Source organism: Drosophila erecta, unplaced genomic scaffold, assembly GCF_003286155.1.
Source record: "Drosophila erecta strain 14021-0224.00,06,07 unplaced genomic scaffold, DereRS2 tig00000092-arrow-pilon, whole genome shotgun sequence".
NCBI classification, from domain to species: domain Eukaryota; kingdom Metazoa; phylum Arthropoda; class Insecta; order Diptera; family Drosophilidae; genus Drosophila; species Drosophila erecta.
The window spans coordinates 1,321,621-1,337,653 of NW_020825207.1; the positions used below are offsets into that span (position 1 = coordinate 1,321,621).

Sequence of the window (16,033 nt, forward strand, 5' to 3'; positions counted from 1 at the left end):
CCGAGCTACCCGCAGCTACCACGGCCCATGCACACATGCACACTCTCGGACTCCCGAAGAGAACGGCCACATCGGCGATGGTAATGGTAATTGTGGCTGGCGAAGAGTAGGGTTACTCGCGCCGAACCCAAAACCAGTTTGCCACTCTTGCTTTTCCGTTCCGAAACGCCGTGGGAATAACTAAACTTTCGGTGGCCAAAGACCGACTGCGCGCCAGTTGCAGCGGCTGCTTGAGCTAGCCGAAGAGTTTTGAAAAACCCTATTTTCCAAATCGCTTTTGAACAGGCTTTGCGAAGTAAGTAGTTCGGATTGTGTGTACTTTAATATGATACAAGTAATTAAGAGGGGAATTTGCCGAGAGTATTAGAAAATATTACAAAAACGACATATCATAGTGGCAGCAACTCCGGATCTAGAGCATTTTCTAAGAGGAAGCCGGCATTTATTGAAGCTCAGATCGTTGAACACTACTGCTCATTCCAGCGACTCTGGCAGCAGTCGTAGGCCACGCCCATTCCGATGCCCAGTCCCAGCCAAATGGGATAGGTTTGTGGTCGCGTGAAGAACAAGGTGAACACGCTGCCCACGATCAGGCCACTTCCGCCTTTCATGCAAAAGTCCGCCAGGCACTTGTCCGTGGTTCTGGTCTCCACGCTCACTGCCGGAGGCTCCTTGGCTGCCGGCTTGGCGGGCTTTTGCGGTTCATGGGTCATTTTCGATCTCCGCGATCTCAGCAATTTTCAAAAATTTCGAGGTGTATAGTTACTTGTGGGGGAAATTGACGTTTAAGCCGAACACATGGCATTTGGAATTTGGGAAATATATGACGCTTATAACTGGGGTAATATATAATATATAATATATTACATAAATATATAGAGAGAAATGCTGAAGAATTCGCGCTTTGTATTTTTCAAGCAACTCTTGACATGAAATTGAAATGAATAAATAAGGTACTTTGATAAATGGGGCCATCTGGGGTTAACAGCATTCCGGCGCAGGTGACGCAGGCTAAATAAATAAAAACAACCTCAGCGCAAGGAGATGGATGAGTGCCATAGTTACAAAATCCTAGGCAACAATATTTTTGTGTATTTTCGCCATGGCAACGAAGGGTTCGCGTGCCTCGCAAGATTGCGAACAGTGTCGCCCAAGTTCAAAACAGGGAAAGATGTGAACGAACCGGACGGAGCATGGATTGCAGAGCGAACTTCCTGGCCTACTTGGCCGTGTTTTTTCACCTAGTCAGCGATTACTGTTTCGCACCAGTGCAATGTGTGGACGCTCCCTTTATTCACATTCCGGGCAACGGCGTCGTATCCGGAACCTACCTGAAGATGTTCCGGACGCAAAACATCAAGGCCTACCTGGGCATTCGCTACGCACATGCCAGGAGATTCCAGCCGCCGGATATCGAACTAACACCGTGGAAGGGAATTTTCAACGCGACGGTCTTCCAGCCGGACTGCTGGCAGAACGCCATGCCTTCCGTGGGCAAAGAAACCGAGCAGATCCTGAAAATCATTCAGTCCGACCCGAGTTCCCAGGATGCGGGCAGGAAGTACGAGGAGGACTGCCTGTATCTGAACGTCTTTGTACCTGATGGTATGTACTTTGTACTTTTCATATTGTATACGGGTCTTTGGATCAATCCATTTAGGATCTCCGCTTGATAAGCTTTGTAGGCTCTTCAAATGTTTACGTAAATATTCATTGTTGGTTAGATTTGCATTTATAGTTTTTAATTAGTCGCTCATTTTTGGTTATCATAGTGAGTCTGAACCCAATGGGGTTGGCATAGAAATCTCTTAGGATTTAGGTTAAATTTGTATGTAAATACATTCATATCGAATATCAGCCGTCGGTGTTTCTGGGTCACCCCCACAAAACGACCTTGCTGTGCACCTTAAGTGATGTAAAGCTAATCATTTTAGATATGCTAATTTTGTATTATATTTCTTTCTCTCGACCAGGACTGCCCGAAATCAATGGATACGCAGTTGTTGTGTGGATCCATTCCGGCGACTTCTCCACCGGCAGCCCGGCGGATGTGGAGCCATTTCAGTTGGTCTTCAAGCAGAAGGTGATTGTGGTGACCTTTTCGTATCGGCTGAACATCTTCGGTTTCTTCACCACCGACGACGGCGAGGCGCAGGGCAACTATGGCCTCATGGACCAGTCGGCCGCGCTCTACTGGGTCAAGAAGAACATCAACTTCTTCGGAGGCGACTCGAACCGCATCACCCTGATGGGCCACGATGCGGGGGCCGTGAGTGTGGCGCTGCACATGACGTCGGGTGAGTGGTCGAAGGGTGGCTTCCACAAGGCCATCATAATGTCGGGCAATCCACTGAGTCCGGTCAAAATGCCGTACGAGTACGAGGGATCCCTGGACCAGGTGTCCAGCACCTTCGCCTGTCCGCGCAGGCCGACCTCGTTGTTTATCCAGTGCCTGAAGAGGATCGATGCCAAGCGGCTCTCGGAGAACCTGCCCTCGGTGAGCTGGGGCCCTGTGGTGGACTTTGGGCTGAGCAACACCTCGTATCCGTTCATCGAGAACCAGCCGGAGATCCTGTTCAAGAAGGGCAGCTACCACAGGGTGCCCGTGATCATTGGAGTGACCGATATGGAGGAGGTGCTGACCTTGTTTAAGGACAATCTCGACACGGACATCAGCCCCGCCGATCTGGAGGGATTCTTCAACGACATCGCCGTGAACGACATGCACAAGCTGGTCCGCAACTACGAGTGGTGCTCTAACTACGAGTTGATATCCGATGCCATCAACTTTATGTACGCAAACGACTCGGACACGGACGCGAAGAAGGCGAACAGGCACATCATCAGTGCCCACACCGAGAAGTTCTACATCACACCCATGCAGACGTTCGCCGATCTGATCAGTAACGACAGCCAAGTCTACAGCTACCTGTTCCGGATGCGGCCGAGGTCGGTGCTCCAGGATCTGCCCAGTTGGATAAGTGTGCCCAAGTACTTCGATCAGGTCTTCGTGTGGGGCAATCCGTACATGACCAACGCCGTGGACTGGAAGTCGACCGACAAGAAAATCGCCGACATTATCATGACCTTGTGGGCCAACTTCGCGAAGACCTCGAACCCCACGAAGTCGAATGTGTACGTGAAGTGGAACGCCATGACCCCCAACAATGACTCGGTGCTCCTGGTCGACGAGAGCTTCAACACGGACAACCTGCTGAACAACCAGCGGATCAACTTCTGGAGATCGCTGTACCCCAAGATCCTCGTCTTCTCCGCCGACTGCTGCAACTCCACGTTCTCGGGCAGCGGCCTGGTGATCGCCACTTCCGTTCCCATACTATGTACCCTTAGCATTATCGTTAATATATTTTGAATAAAGAGATCCTGCAATAGAAACCGCTTTGACCCTCTCCAAGTAATCTGTCCTACCGTTACTTATTATTATATTAATAAATACTTGAAAACAACAGAAGCCCTTTACAAAGTTACCACTTGTCGTTTATTGGTCGTTCGAAACTTATAGGATATTGGTTTGTTGCTACGACTGCCATACACATCATGTCATAGGGAGTACCTCAAAAGTCTCGAGGATTTCGAAATCGGGCGTCTAAGGGTGAAGGTCGATTAAAACATTGTGTTGCATACTTTTACACACCCATCCTGTTGATTTCTGAGGCATCCTCAGTAAACAAGTTTTGGAAATTCGTTTTCGGAGGTCAGAATGCATTTTTCGGTACTTATTCTCGAGACTTATACGATTTCTATACTAACCACCGCCAACTCATTCGCCGTCCATACTTTCATTACTAAATGTCGTTGTTTTGGAGCTAAAAGTAGCCAGTTGTGGAATTGCAATACTACACCTATTCGTCAGCCTCAAAAATGTGGGCACCCAAGGACTAGAAACCCCAATGCGAATCTTGGAGCTTATTGCACACGGGGGGTAGTTCTTGAACGCGCTTTTTTGGTCGCATTGTTAAGCCATTGTCAGTGTGCCGGCTCCGATTCCGTAGCCCACGCCCTTTGGTCCGTAGAACTTGCCGTAGCACGATCGGCAATATATGCCGCCATCGGGTCCGTCGTTCAGGTTGGTCGAGTCCAGGTACTTGCGGCACTCCATGCAGTAGAAGCAGAGCTTGTGCCACACATTCTTCGCGCTCTTCACCTGTTCCGCGGCGAAGACCATGAATCCGCACCGCGGACACCCGTTCTCCGACTTTTGTCCGTTGCGATCGATGGTTCCCCAACTGGAAGAGGGAATCGCATGGGGCGGGATGACCAGACGAACTTCATAAGATGCTTACCAGCTGGGCGTGTACTCGTAGTTGGTGGACACCAGAGTGGGAGTGTGTCCGTACCCAACTCCCTTGGGGCCAAAGAGCTTCGCGTAGCAGAGTTTGCAGTAGATGTTGTCATCCGGACCGTCACACGCGAGCACCGAGTCCAAGGGGCGGGTGCACCTGGCGCAGTTGAAACACTTCCTGTGGTACATCTTCCCCTTGGACAACTGCAGCTCGGCCGCAAAGACCGCTCCGCCACATCGAGGACATCCCTCGCCATCCGGCGCCATGATCGAAGTGGTGTCCGGGGCCACGAAGGGTCGCTCGGATGCCAAGTTCTCCTCACTGTAAGAGATGTCTTTTAACCAAATCAGGGATTGGATAGCGAAGAAGATGTCGGGACCACTCACGTAATGCCGTCGGTTTGCAAGAAACTGGATCCACAGGCGAATCCGTAACCATGGGGTCCCCACTTCTTGCCGTAGCAAGTCTTGCAGTAGACCTCATTGTCCGGTCCATCGCACGCGATAATGGAGTCCAGAGTTTTGGTGCAGTCCCGACACTTGAAGCACTTCCGGTGCCAGCTCCTTCCCTTGGACAGAACTTGTTCCGCAGCGAAAACCACGCCTCCACAGCGTGGACATCCTTCCCCGATTGGCGCCTGGATTTGCTCCACATTTATGACGGAGGCCTTGGGAGCCATGTCGCTGAAAGCAGCAGCATAATAACCTCGCCCGTACTGCTGTAAGTACTGATCTCACCTTTGCCACTCGCAATCCTTGATGTCGGACATCAGCCCCAAGGAAGAAATGCCGATGTGCCCGTAGCCTCTGGCCCCAAACTTCTGAGCATAGCATCCTGAAAAACTAACGCTGCTAAAGATCCCATTTCTCTAAACGCTCGGGGCGTGAAATGTACCTCTACAGTAAATGTCCTTGTCCGGACCATCACAGTGAAGAGTCGAGTCTAGAGTCTTGTTGCATTGCACGCACTTGAAGCACCTCCGATGATAGCCCTGCGATAAAGAAGACCACCTAAGCCAAGGGCCGACGAACCCAGAACACCTCAATAGTTCACCTTTCCTCTGGCCAGCATCTGCTCGGCGGCATACACATAAATGCCACACCGTGGGCAGCCCAGTCCGTCGGGCGCTTTTGGGGGAATCTTCGGCGGCACGAATCTACAAAGATTCAAATGCCCAAATGCTCAATCATAGCACTCTATCTAGAGTGCTGGACACTCATTGGGGGGCACCACAAGGCGGAAAGGTCGGTCGTTGTGCCCGAACAGAAAACGAATTGGGGAATACACGAAATACACAGAGACAGCGACGAGGAGATGCGAATAGAAACCTATAAATAAATCGTGAATAAGCCTACGACTACTTTGTTTTATTGTACATTTATTTTATCGATTTACAGTCTGTGGACGTTGTAAACAAAGATACAAGAATTATTTCACCAGGGACCACAATGTGTGTGCTGAACGTTAACAATCGTACATGTATGCTCGGTATCGTTAGTGGAATTTTCCAGGGTATCGGAAACTCGATATCCCCGGCGGTTTCTGCCCAGAAAGTTAATGGAGGGGCCTGATTTTGGGGCGTGGAAACATTGAAAACATACAGGTTCTAATAGAAAGCAAAACTACACATTTAATTCAAGGAATTTTACACAATTTTCATACAAAACATATTTCTTATTTAGTCCTTACTCTCTGTTTAAGTGGGCGCCAGAGTCCATGGACAGGCAGCCGGCACCACCACCGAAACCGTATCCCTTAGGACCGTATTTGCGACCATGGCAGTTTTTGCAGAAAAGCTCCTTCTCGTGCTCCGTGCAGTTGGTCGAGTCGAGGGCCTTGTTGCACATGCCTGAAACGGGCAGGTGGAAGGTGGGAGGGAGTTAGCTATCCGTCTCGAAGGACCAAGGCCAGGCGATCCGGCTCGAGGGGCCACTATACTTACTGCACTTGAAGCAGGTCTTGTGGAATTTGTAGCCTCCGGCAACGCGCTCCTCGGCAGCGTAGACCGACTTGCCGCACGCGGGGCACTTGGGTGTTTCCACGGGAACGAAAGGCATTTTGATCTGAGTGCGTGTGTGTCTGCGGGGGCAAAAAACTGTGATTATGGCTAACTGCAGCGGCAATGCGTGTAAATCGGCGCGATCGAATTATATACAAATAATCCTTAGGATATATACCTCGGAGGTACTCTGTGAAGTAGTTCCTATTCGTCGGAAATGCCGCGGACTAGACTGGAAAGATTCTGTACACAGGTAGTCTATATTTGTGGATGCACACGGCACAACTAAGAAAATACAGTTTGCGTAATAAAAACAGCACTTTCTGAATATATCATTTATTTATCATGCACTGCCCACGGCTCTGTGTATGTGTACTCTCGGCTATATCCACGCCGATGTCTCATTTCTGGGCTGGGCTGGTAACAGCCCAGTTGGAGTAACTGGGATTACTATGTGCCTCCCACCCACAAGAAATTTTTGCTTTGGCCTTAAGTACTTTGTTTTTTGGTGCACTCTCAAGTGCGAGGCATGCAAGATTTTGGGAAAAATCGAAATATTTAATGGCCTGTTTCTCACGAAGGTTCTGTATTACCCGCATTAGCCGTATTACCATCCAACCAAGCAATCAAGCAACCACCCCGCACACATATGTAATCTGATTTTACGCAACAATTAATTTATAAGCTTTCGACACGCACACCCAGATCCGCGCAGATGTAAATATGTATGTTTGTAGTCTAAAAATATATGCACACCCATGCGATGTGTATCAAAGTACATTCATGGCCTTATTTTAGTCTTAGAAATTCGAAAATAGCTCATAACTGCTCAACCCAGATCCATAAATAAGCACATTGCGCATTCGTCGCAGATCTTCGATCGGATTTGGAATAGCAATTGGAATCGAATCAGAATCAGAATCGGAATCGGAATCGGATTTACACGCCATAAAATGCTCGAGAATAGGTTCGAGTTTTCGAAAAAGCGCTTTCGAGAGTGGATCGAGTAGCCACAAGTGTTTCATTAGGGGCCAAATGAATATGCACATGGATGTGGATGGAGTGAAGCATCTTTTCATCATCGGCCGCGATGCCCATGTATAAACATATCTAAAAATAGAGGGGCTCTGGGCATGGCTATTCGTTAATTGTAAATCGCTCACTTGCGATTGGCAATGAGCCTAACAATTTATGAAGGCCAGGCCCAGGCCCATTGACTCGAGAAATCTGACAATATGGTTTGCTCTGCCAGCATTGTTTATCCGCGTGTCGATCCGATACCACCATTATTTTTGGCGACAATTCAGGGTTAGCTCGCCAGAATGTCGGGAATTAACCACTCGATCCGATCGCCTCAAGCTCGGAAACACGGAAGTGTATCTTAATTACCTGTATGGGTGGACAATTAGTGCAAAATAGATACATACCCGTACTCGTACTCGTCTGTGGCGCAGCTCTGAGTCACTCGTATTATTAGCCGCGCGGCGCATAATTATGAATATGTAATCCAATTATTAGCCATCTCTTTGACTTCGTTTAGCTCCGGATCACTATGTATGATATGCAGCTGGCCAAAAATCCACATCCATAGGTGGCTGACCTGATCTCCTCACCTTTAAGCCCATTGCTGGCGTTTTGCATGACAAAGAAATGAGTTTACAGCGATCGAGTCCAGATGTTGTGATAATCAGCTTATCAGATATCGTTTATTTTTACAAAATAGATAAATTAATTAATATACAAATAATTATTATAATTGTACATGTGACTTCATCGTTTATTTAACCATCCAATTGTTAATCGTAATTTATACAAATTACAGTCGCTGCAATACAAATTATGCAAAATAATGTATATCATTTACAGTCACTGTAGAAATATGGTAATTTAGGTGGAGTCCGACTTCAGCCGATTGGCGAACTCGACTTGCTGGATCTCCCTCCACTCCTTCTTTGGCTTCATGCGCTTCAGCTGCCCGTCCCAGACCAGATCAATCAAGCCTCCCTGCTTGGCGATGACGCTCTTCACGCGGTTCGCGAAGTCGATCGCCGACTCTCCCTCCTGCCTGTACATCGGGGGCAGGTACCACACGTCGCAGACGATGGCCCAGGAGGTCATCATCATGTACAGATACTGCATCATCGAGTACTTCGCGCTGTTCCAGAAGGCGTCGCCGAACCTCGGATCGTACCTTCAAGACGGAAGATGACACATGGATGAGAAATGGTTGGCGCGCCAAAGCATCCAGTACTCACTTAATGGCCACCGGGTAGATGACGCCGCCAACTTCGAAGCTGCCCTTCTTGAACTGCATGACCGACGTGTTGTTGATGCAAGTTCCCTCCGGAAAGATGAGAATCGGTGGGTTGTTCGGATCGGAAACGTGCTGCTTGAGTCGCTCGGCCACCAAATGGCGATCCTTGGCCTCGCCACGCTCAAACCAAATGTGGGGAGATGCTCTGGCCAGAGCCCTTTGCAGCACCCCCAAGAAGCCTCCATGGCGTTGGCCAATCTAGAAAATCGTGAAACTTATTATCTGGCTTTGGAAGAAGCTAGGTGCTACCGCAAACACAAAAAGCCAGAACATTAAACATGCACAACAAAAACCATCACCACAGCAAGCTTAAATTCGGGTTAGTACCTGCACGTGCAAATTTTCAGTAAGTGTAATTTCTTTTAAACAGCCTAGTTGATTTTTGAGAGCATTTCCAGATTGGCTTGAATTCTGACACCAGTGGTTTCTAATTTCCAAATACTATGATATTGAATTTATTTGTTTTTTGTGACTCGAAAACGAAAGGTTCACCCATTCAGGGCTAGTCCCTATCCCTTATTGATATCATAGGGAAAAATACAAAGAGCATTCAAGCGTTTTACCACTTAAAACGGGGTTATATGTGTTTGTGTGATTCTATTTACTACAGGAAACTGAGAAAGTAAGATGTTAAAAACCAAAGATCGTGATTATTTCCATACGGGGGTTAGTAGCTTCAGGTTCCAAACGTTGCCTTACCAGCGAGTAGGTCGAGTCGCACATCAGGACCAGCACATCAATGGGGCTGGTGTGATTGGCAACACAAATACCGGATGACGGGCGATTATCCTCATTGTGGTAGGTGATAACCGCCGATATCGCGCTGGACAAAACGCCGAAGCACATGCCAAGCACCTTGTGCACGAGATCCCGCTTGAAGGGCCCATCCTTCAAGTATCCCACTGCAGCCGTGCAGACTGTTAACCACACTACCTAAGATTGCACAAAACGAGAATGGGAACAGTGAGGGGTTTCAGTTACATAGAGCTTCAAGTTCTTGATAGGCGGTCTTCTTCCATATCATCGGGGGTCGTGGTCGTCTCCACTCGTCTTCAAGACATTACACTTTACCACTTGGCTTTTACCAAGCCTGACACTTTTGGCTGGCAAGAACTCTGTGACCCACTGCTATACCTGGTTCCTACACAGTAACCTATGCGTAATCTAAATTAATGCGTAATTACAATTTTCGGTTCACGCTTCCTTTCCGTCAAGCGCACCCCGCAAACAAAATTCACCGAGAAAAACAGCTGAGGCTAATCGTCAGACGTAATAGAGGGCACCGTGGGAGCCATAAACCAAATAATAAATAAGTGGATTCCATACCCGGCGCTTATCTTACCTGATTCACGTTCTTGGATACTCGCACGGCACGAACGAATAAGCTAGAAGCAGCAAACTACTTTGCAAAGGACACACATTAGGCGGGGACGAAACAAAAGCCAGTACTGCAACATAAACTAGGACCACATGGAAAACTGCGCCTCCAATCAAATTCATGCATGCATTCTCGAATCGACACGGAACAGCTCCGACTTATCAGCCAACTAGAGTATGAAGTAATTCATGTCAGCAAGGTGGGCCGAAACTTATCGATGCCTGTAGGTATGTTAATATGCGTCGGGTCTAAACTCCATGTACACAGAGATAATGGCTATCTGCCAAGGCGTACACATGGGAACTCTTTGATAAGTTTGGGCGAATGGAAACCAATAAAGCCGTTGGACAATTTATCGGCGGTTACCAGGCTGCTAGCCAAAGTCAAAGCCAAAGTCTGAAGCCCATAAGTCGAGTTTCTCTTACTGGGATAAAATGATCGAACGGATAAGTTAGAGCGCCACGATTTAGTATGTTTAGGTACAAGAACGGATTACAAAATGTGCGATTTCGGGTGTTACATGCATGCAATTTAACTTAAATGAAACCAGTTTATGTGACGAATTTAAGATAAAATTTCTTTCTCACCAAAGAGTAGGTACAATCGGTCGATAATATAGCCACATCCAAGGGAGAGGTATGGTTGGCTACACAGAACCCAGAAACTGTGGGCTTATATTGCTTATTGTGGAACTTGATAAAGGAGGACATAGAACTTGAAATAAGGCGGAACGTAATTTTGAATGACAAGCTCGCTAGAGAAAGTCGTACAAATCGAAAAGGTAAACAAGCCACGATAGAGTTTGATAAAACTGCAAATAAAACCTAGGAATTAAATAGTTTTTATTAGAGAAATAAATTAAAAGACGCACACAACACAAATAAATGGTGGTAAATTAAGGGAAAATTAACAAATTATCAACGAAAACGTTGTTAATCACAAGACCGGGGTACTTTGACGGTCTACAGACCGCATTAGCTTCTAGTAAACGTTAGTGCAAGCAATTTAGATAACAAAACGCGCCATTGGGGGTCGTCCGATATTCTACTGTTTGCCCAAAGTTATTTCTCTGAAGATCACTAAGTAGCTAGCTCTTCGCTGAAATGTAATCTATTGAGGAAAGCATTCCTTTACTGGTAGGTAAACTTTGACCAGTTTTTGTCCGTTGGGTCTCTTTCTTTTCATCCTGTAAGATAACTACTCGACAGCCCAATCCCTATGCATGATGCTAGTTTAACGTCGAAAGAGGAATACATTATTGAAGCGCATCCTTTGGGGCAATTTGTCGCATGCATGGGAATCGGGACGATCGGGTAGTTGTGGAAAAGCCACTAAATGAACCGAATGTACTCACACCAACGAAGCAGACCAATACGCGGAGGGGCATCAGAATGACGTATCGGATGAAGAAGCCGAACACCCAGATGGAGGTTATTTTCCAGGAAATGAACTCGTAGTGCCTATTGGTGCGTGTCAGCATGTTCCAGCTCTTGAGCTCCTCCGCCTCGAAGCGCGACGTAACATCGTCCTCGATGATGGCCTCCACGCCAGACTTTACGTAGTCTAAGCACTTCTCAAAATCGAAATTGATTTCATCCTGCAATTGGGTAATGGTGTTTGGAATAGATGCCCATTTACAAAAATGACTTCCTACCTTCGTGGAGGAAACTGGTTTCTCTGGAGCGGGCTCCTGCGGCTGGGGCAGCAGCACTGCGTCCCTGGTGATCAAGGTGGCTCCATTGGTGCCTTCTTTGGAATCGACGTCGTCCACTAGTTGCACTCCTTGTTTGTCGTCAGTCTTGGGATTTTTAATGTGTTGGTTTTCTTTGGATGCTGTCTCTATACTAACTCGACCGTACTGAAAGTGGATGGATTAGTTGTTAACGAGTCCAGTCGTGGATTATCTGCAGATAAGAGTATTGGCCGAGGTAATGACTGGCACTTTGCATGTGTCTGCGGAGTGGCAAATATGCACTTGGCACTCCTGACTCACGGATTCCTTAAGGATAGCCGGAAAACTACTCGAAACTACCAGCCAAGCAATGCTTTCTCGAACTAGCCTGCACTGCAGTTACTGCGAAGGGCACGCGTAGTATGATGTACTCCAAAAGCTGACTATATTTATGGACTTTGGAATAGCTCAACTATTGGCAAGACAGCACCTTTTCCAGTACCGCCGCTGCATTGGAGCACCTCAAATCGGTTCTTACTCATCTGCAAAACGAAACCAAGCAATATTTACCTCGAATATCCTTAGGAGGAGGTTCACGTACGCTTTTCGGACGCCGATTGATTTGTTTATGGCGGAAATAAATATCAGAAATGAGAGGAAGCCCCCGAGGGGGATCCAGAATATGTTTAATAGCACGTCGATCATTTTACATTTGCTTCATGGGACATTAGTTATTGTCAAGCGCAAAATGCCTCCGAATTGTGTCGTGCCAATATATACAATGTTAAAATACTTTTCTGCTGTACGGCGAACTAGAGATGGACCTTGGCTGTATCGCAAACCTGTCTCGTGCTCGCAGACCTGGCCCGCGCCCATCTCTACCGGGAACAGACGGAAATGGGACGATTCCGGTCAGGCAGGAGACGGAACGGCTTGTTCCATTGTTAGTCGTTTTGAAAGGGTTGAACAAACGTACACTGAAAACAACAAAGTTAAGTTACATTTAGTTTATATCGTAATTGAATATGAGTGTTTGCAAAATGTTTTAAGCAATCAAATAATTATTGTAAACAAAATAATTTAAATAATCTTATATCATGGCAAACAAAGGTGCGCTGCACACACACAATACTTACACAACTCATTAGTTTTCTGCCCTATTAATACAAAAATAAAAATAAATCTTTAGCTAAAGCTAAAACAAAATCGATAAAAATCGTAATGGAATACCCCTGACCTGCTGCAGGTGTAGCCACGAAGCCGATTACACAGGGTACGTTGGAAACGGAATGGACAAGTGGATGGGGTTATCCATCTGGCAACACTGGGCTAATTTTATTTTATGTTGGCAGTTCCGTAATTATTATTATTACTATTATTTATTGCAACGAAGTTTAGTTTTTAACACCTTAATGTTATAGTTTCGCGCAGCGCGATGGAGTGATACGTATATGGAAGAACATATATGTGCGCGTGCCTAATCGCTAAGATAATTCTATGTAGTTTTCGTTTGTATACAATAAGTGCCTTTTATATGTTAACGACGATGTCAGCCAGCAGCAATACAAACAGCCTGATCGAGAAGGAGATCGACGACGAGGACATGTTGTCGCCGATCAAGTCCAACAACCTGGTGGTGCGGGTCAACCAGGACACGGACGACAACCTGCAGGCGCTCTTCGACAGCGTCCTGAATCCGGGTGACGCCAAGCGCCCGCTGCAGCTGCCCCTGCGCATGCGGAAGCTGCCCAACTCCTTCTTTACGCCCCCGGCGCCCTCGCACTCGCGGGCCAACAGCGCCGACTCCACCTACGACGCGGGCTCCCAGTCGAGCATTAACATCGGGAACAAGGCGTCCATCGTCCAGCAGCCGGATGGCCAGTCGCCCATCGCAGCCATCCCCCAGCTCCAGATCCAGCCGTCTCCCCAGCACAGCCGCCTGGCGATACATCACTCCCGAGCCCGCAGCAGCCCCGCCTCGCTGCAGCAGAACTATAACGTGCGCGCCCGGAGCGACGCAGCAGCAGCCAACAATCCGAATGCCAATCCGAGCAGCCAACAGCAGCCCGCTGGGCCCACTTTCCCCGAGAACAGTGCCCAAGAGTTCCCCAGCGGCGCCCCGGCCAGCTCGGCCATCGATCTGGACGCCATGAACACCTGCATGTCGCAGGACATTCCCATGTCCATGCAGACAGTGCACAAGAAGCAGCGCTCCTACGACGTCATCAGCCCCATTCAGTTGAACCGCCAACTAGGCGCCTTGCCACCGGGATGGGAGCAAGCCAAGACCAACGATGGCCAGATCTACTACTTGAAGTGAGTATAGGCAGACTTTAAGAATGATGTTTAGCTTTATTTATTACTAGGTCTTTAAATATTCATACGATTGAGTATGTAGAACCAAAAATTAACAATCACATTAACAGCACAATCTTTAGATCTCTTTTCCCGTGAAAATAACTCAGATTTTCATATGAGTCATATAAATCGCCAATCGTCATTCGACTTTAAAGTTAATCTTATTAATAATATTAGCGCTAACTATACCCAAAACCGCAAACTGAACACTGGTGTTCTCTACTTGCAGTCATACTACAAAATCTACGCAGTGGGAGGATCCCAGAATCCAATATCGCCAACAGCAGCAAATCTTGATGGCCGAGCGAATAAAGCAGAATGGTAGGTTCTCTCTATGATATTATGCCTTTGATAAGTAAGTCGTTAACTGCCTGTGGCTGCGTCTCATTGTTAACCCACTTAAATCACCCATCAGAGGACTAATTAATGCTAGAGACCAGGCAGGGATAAAGTAGGCTCTAACTCATTTCATCTAACGCATGAACAGCATACACAACCGATTTCAGGGAGTACATTCCGTCTATTTGAGCGCGTCAATGCACTTTTCGGGATTGGGTTGGAGTCTGATCATTTTGGCATTCGGAAGTGGGAGTTCGATTGAATTTGCTTTGAGTACACCTTAATTGATTTTGAATTGTGCTGCATGCTGGGCGCAAATGCCCCTCAGTTATCATCCGCTTACACTGCAGCATTACGTTGAAGACCTATTTTAATTTGTTTTTATTTACTTTGGTTTGTAATTCATTGTTTTTGTTCGATAGATGTTTTGCAAACTACAAAACAAACTACCACATCGACCATTGCTAACAATTTGGGTCCACTGCCGGATGGTTGGGAGCAGGCAGTTACCGAGTCCGGAGATCTTTACTTTATAAATCACATTGATCGAACGACTTCATGGAACGATCCCAGAATGCGTAAGTCTCGCTCCAACACCCCGACTAGCGTAAGACCACGAGACACACAGATATCGTAGCGATATCGCTAGATAACATTGAGTGCGCAGTGGGCGGGGGGCCGATCACGTAATTCCCATGGCATCTCTGCTTTCACATTAGTACTGATCTTGAGATAGAGGCCGAACACTCCACCCTCCCTATCTTTCCATGCCATGCCCTAACCATTACCTTATTAACGCCTTCCTCTACCGTGTATCTTTGCAGAATCTGGGCTGAGCGTGCTCGACTGCCCAGATAACTTAGTGTCTTCCCTCCAGGTAAGCATTCTCAGTCAGCAGTTGGATTACCGAGTTCCACTCCATCTCTCCACCACTTTCCCGCTTTCAGATTGAGGATAATCTTTGCAGTAACTTGTTCAATGACGCACAGGCCATTGTAAATCCGCCGTCTTCCCACAAACCTGACGATTTGGAATGGTATAAAATTAATTAATTCAATGTATACATCTGTATTAGACCTAAAAGTTTTATATTTTGTATTATTCTAAATTAAATATTTTTCAAATTTTATAGTATTTCTTTACGTAACGAAGTTTCTGAGTTTTTTATTCTTGGGCGCCTTCTTATTGGGTTTTCAGGGCTTCATGTCGATGTCGAACGCACTGATTGAACAGATGAAATCGGATTGGCCAACTAATTCAGATGACTTTCGAACGCCAAAGAGAGAGTTCAGGTGGATGGAAGGTGTGGTCAGCAGCGATGACTCATGCTGAAACCCGAATAGCCCCGACTTTTGTAAACTGCAAGCTAAGAAGTAACCAGCATGCAGCTTGCGTTTGGACCAGAATTCACAATTCTTGAGTTTCGTTGACTTCCATCTTTGACCAAGCGGACAATTCGCAGATTCAGCTTTACGTGGAGCCAAGCACTTCGGCATCATTCTATACCACGAAATATACTTAACAATGAGTCAGAATTATAAATCTTCTAATTTTCTCTTGAATTACTTATTTTCGAAATGTCAAACGAGTCATCGTTTGAATTCTTTCAGCAGCTTTCATAATTGATAAGAATTTCGACTTTCAGCAAAACTTTGTTTCGAAGCAATAA

At 46.8% G+C, this 16,033-nt stretch overlaps 6 protein-coding genes across 9 annotated transcripts; 2 read left to right on the top strand and 4 right to left on the bottom strand.

Moving 5' to 3' along the window:
* Window positions 1-355: 355 nt before the first annotated feature.
* On the bottom strand, window positions 356-789 carry LOC6547948 (MICOS complex subunit Mic10). Its single transcript, XM_001976514.3, has one exon. The coding sequence runs from the start codon at window positions 711-713 to the stop codon at window positions 468-470; it is 246 nt and encodes an 81-aa protein (XP_001976550.1). The 5' UTR covers window positions 714-789; the 3' UTR covers window positions 356-467.
* Window positions 790-1,075: 286 nt separating this feature from the next.
* On the top strand, window positions 1,076-3,467 carry LOC6547947 (carboxylesterase 5A). The gene is made up of 2 exons (XM_001976513.3): window positions 1,076-1,605; window positions 1,974-3,467. Exons 1-2 carry the CDS (start codon window positions 1,194-1,196, stop codon window positions 3,371-3,373), a joined length of 1,812 nt encoding a protein of 603 aa, XP_001976549.1. The 5' UTR covers window positions 1,076-1,193; the 3' UTR covers window positions 3,374-3,467.
* A 9-nt stretch (window positions 3,468-3,476) lies between these two features.
* LOC6548117 (muscle LIM protein Mlp84B) lies at window positions 3,477-5,839 on the bottom strand. Its single transcript, XM_026980424.1, has 6 exons — window positions 5,358-5,839; window positions 5,199-5,295; window positions 5,042-5,138; window positions 4,691-4,987; window positions 4,305-4,625; window positions 3,477-4,247 (listed from the first exon to the last, which is right to left on the bottom strand). Exons 1-6 carry the CDS (start codon window positions 5,373-5,375, stop codon window positions 3,977-3,979), a joined length of 1,101 nt encoding a protein of 366 aa, XP_026836225.1. The 5' UTR covers window positions 5,376-5,839; the 3' UTR covers window positions 3,477-3,976.
* Window positions 5,840-5,908: 69 nt separating this feature from the next.
* Window positions 5,909-6,590, bottom strand: LOC113564279 (muscle LIM protein 1). The gene is made up of 3 exons (XM_026980425.1): window positions 6,482-6,590; window positions 6,247-6,383; window positions 5,909-6,153 (listed from the first exon to the last, which is right to left on the bottom strand). Exons 2-3 carry the CDS (start codon window positions 6,359-6,361, stop codon window positions 5,990-5,992), a joined length of 279 nt encoding a protein of 92 aa, XP_026836226.1. The 5' UTR covers window positions 6,362-6,383; window positions 6,482-6,590; the 3' UTR covers window positions 5,909-5,989.
* A 1,460-nt stretch (window positions 6,591-8,050) lies between these two features.
* LOC6548115 (glycerol-3-phosphate acyltransferase 3) lies at window positions 8,051-12,554 on the bottom strand. Of its 3 annotated transcripts, XM_026980594.1 has the most exons (7): window positions 12,238-12,554; window positions 11,650-11,853; window positions 11,350-11,592; window positions 10,583-10,819; window positions 9,317-9,550; window positions 8,559-8,815; window positions 8,051-8,494 (listed from the first exon to the last, which is right to left on the bottom strand). In XM_026980594.1, the coding sequence occupies exons 1-7, from the start codon at window positions 12,370-12,372 to the stop codon at window positions 8,191-8,193; spliced, it is 1,614 nt and encodes a 537-aa protein (XP_026836395.1). In that variant the 5' UTR covers window positions 12,373-12,554; the 3' UTR covers window positions 8,051-8,190. The 3 variants fall into 3 exon arrangements, with proteins under 3 accessions (XP_026836395.1, XP_001976545.2, XP_015012678.1); XM_001976509.3 differs by lacking the exon at window positions 9,317-9,550 and having other exon boundaries at window positions 12,238-12,551; XM_015157192.2 differs by lacking the exon at window positions 10,583-10,819 and having other exon boundaries at window positions 12,238-12,550.
* Window positions 12,555-12,917: 363 nt separating this feature from the next.
* On the top strand, window positions 12,918-15,515 carry LOC6548114 (transcriptional coactivator yorkie). Of its 2 annotated transcripts, XM_001976508.3 has the most exons (5): window positions 12,918-13,983; window positions 14,255-14,346; window positions 14,787-14,942; window positions 15,189-15,241; window positions 15,312-15,515. In XM_001976508.3, the coding sequence occupies exons 1-5, from the start codon at window positions 13,133-13,135 to the stop codon at window positions 15,414-15,416; spliced, it is 1,257 nt and encodes a 418-aa protein (XP_001976544.1). In that variant the 5' UTR covers window positions 12,918-13,132; the 3' UTR covers window positions 15,417-15,515. The 2 variants fall into 2 exon arrangements, with proteins under 2 accessions (XP_001976544.1, XP_015011529.1); XM_015156043.2 differs by lacking the exon at window positions 14,787-14,942.
* Window positions 15,516-16,033: the final 518 nt, after the last annotated feature.

What these genes read in the sequence shown, in the direction of transcription:
- LOC113564279 (XM_026980425.1), bottom strand. Translation starts at nt 6,361, where the DNA reads ATGCCTTTCGTTCCCGTGGAAACACCCAAGTGCCCCGCGTGCGGCAAG. An exon ending in CAAGACCTGCTTCAAGTGCA is followed by an intron (nt 6,154 to 6,246) that starts GTAAGTATAGTG and finishes TGCCCGTTTCAG; the next exon opens with GCATGTGCAACAAGGCCCTC.
- LOC6548114 (XM_001976508.3), top strand. Translation starts at nt 13,133, where the DNA reads ATGTGCGCGTGCCTAATCGCTAAGATAATTCTATGTAGTTTTCGTTTG. An exon ending in CGAGCGAATAAAGCAGAATG is followed by an intron (nt 14,347 to 14,786) that starts GTAGGTTCTCTC and finishes TTTGTTCGATAG; the next exon opens with ATGTTTTGCAAACTACAAAA. An exon ending in ATGGAACGATCCCAGAATGC is followed by an intron (nt 14,943 to 15,188) that starts GTAAGTCTCGCT and finishes GTATCTTTGCAG; the next exon opens with AATCTGGGCTGAGCGTGCTC.
- LOC6547948 (XM_001976514.3), bottom strand. Translation starts at nt 713, where the DNA reads ATGACCCATGAACCGCAAAAGCCCGCCAAGCCGGCAGCCAAGGAGCCT.
- LOC6547947 (XM_001976513.3), top strand. Translation starts at nt 1,194, where the DNA reads ATGGATTGCAGAGCGAACTTCCTGGCCTACTTGGCCGTGTTTTTTCAC. An exon ending in GAACGTCTTTGTACCTGATG is followed by an intron (nt 1,606 to 1,973) that starts GTATGTACTTTG and finishes TCTCTCGACCAG; the next exon opens with GACTGCCCGAAATCAATGGA.
- LOC6548115 (XM_026980594.1), bottom strand. Translation starts at nt 12,372, where the DNA reads ATGATCGACGTGCTATTAAACATATTCTGGATCCCCCTCGGGGGCTTC. An exon ending in TATTGGTCTGCTTCGTTGGT is followed by an intron (nt 10,820 to 11,349) that starts GTGAGTACATTC and finishes TTTAATTCCTAG; the next exon opens with GTTTTATTTGCAGTTTTATC. An exon ending in CCGATTGTACCTACTCTTTG is followed by an intron (nt 9,551 to 10,582) that starts GTGAGAAAGAAA and finishes GTGCAATCTTAG; the next exon opens with GTAGTGTGGTTAACAGTCTG.
- LOC6548117 (XM_026980424.1), bottom strand. An exon ending in AAGGATTGCGAGTGGCAAAG is followed by an intron (nt 4,988 to 5,041) that starts GTGAGATCAGTA and finishes TGCTGCTTTCAG; the next exon opens with CGACATGGCTCCCAAGGCCT. An exon ending in TTGCAAACCGACGGCATTAC is followed by an intron (nt 4,626 to 4,690) that starts GTGAGTGGTCCC and finishes CATCTCTTACAG; the next exon opens with TGAGGAGAACTTGGCATCCG.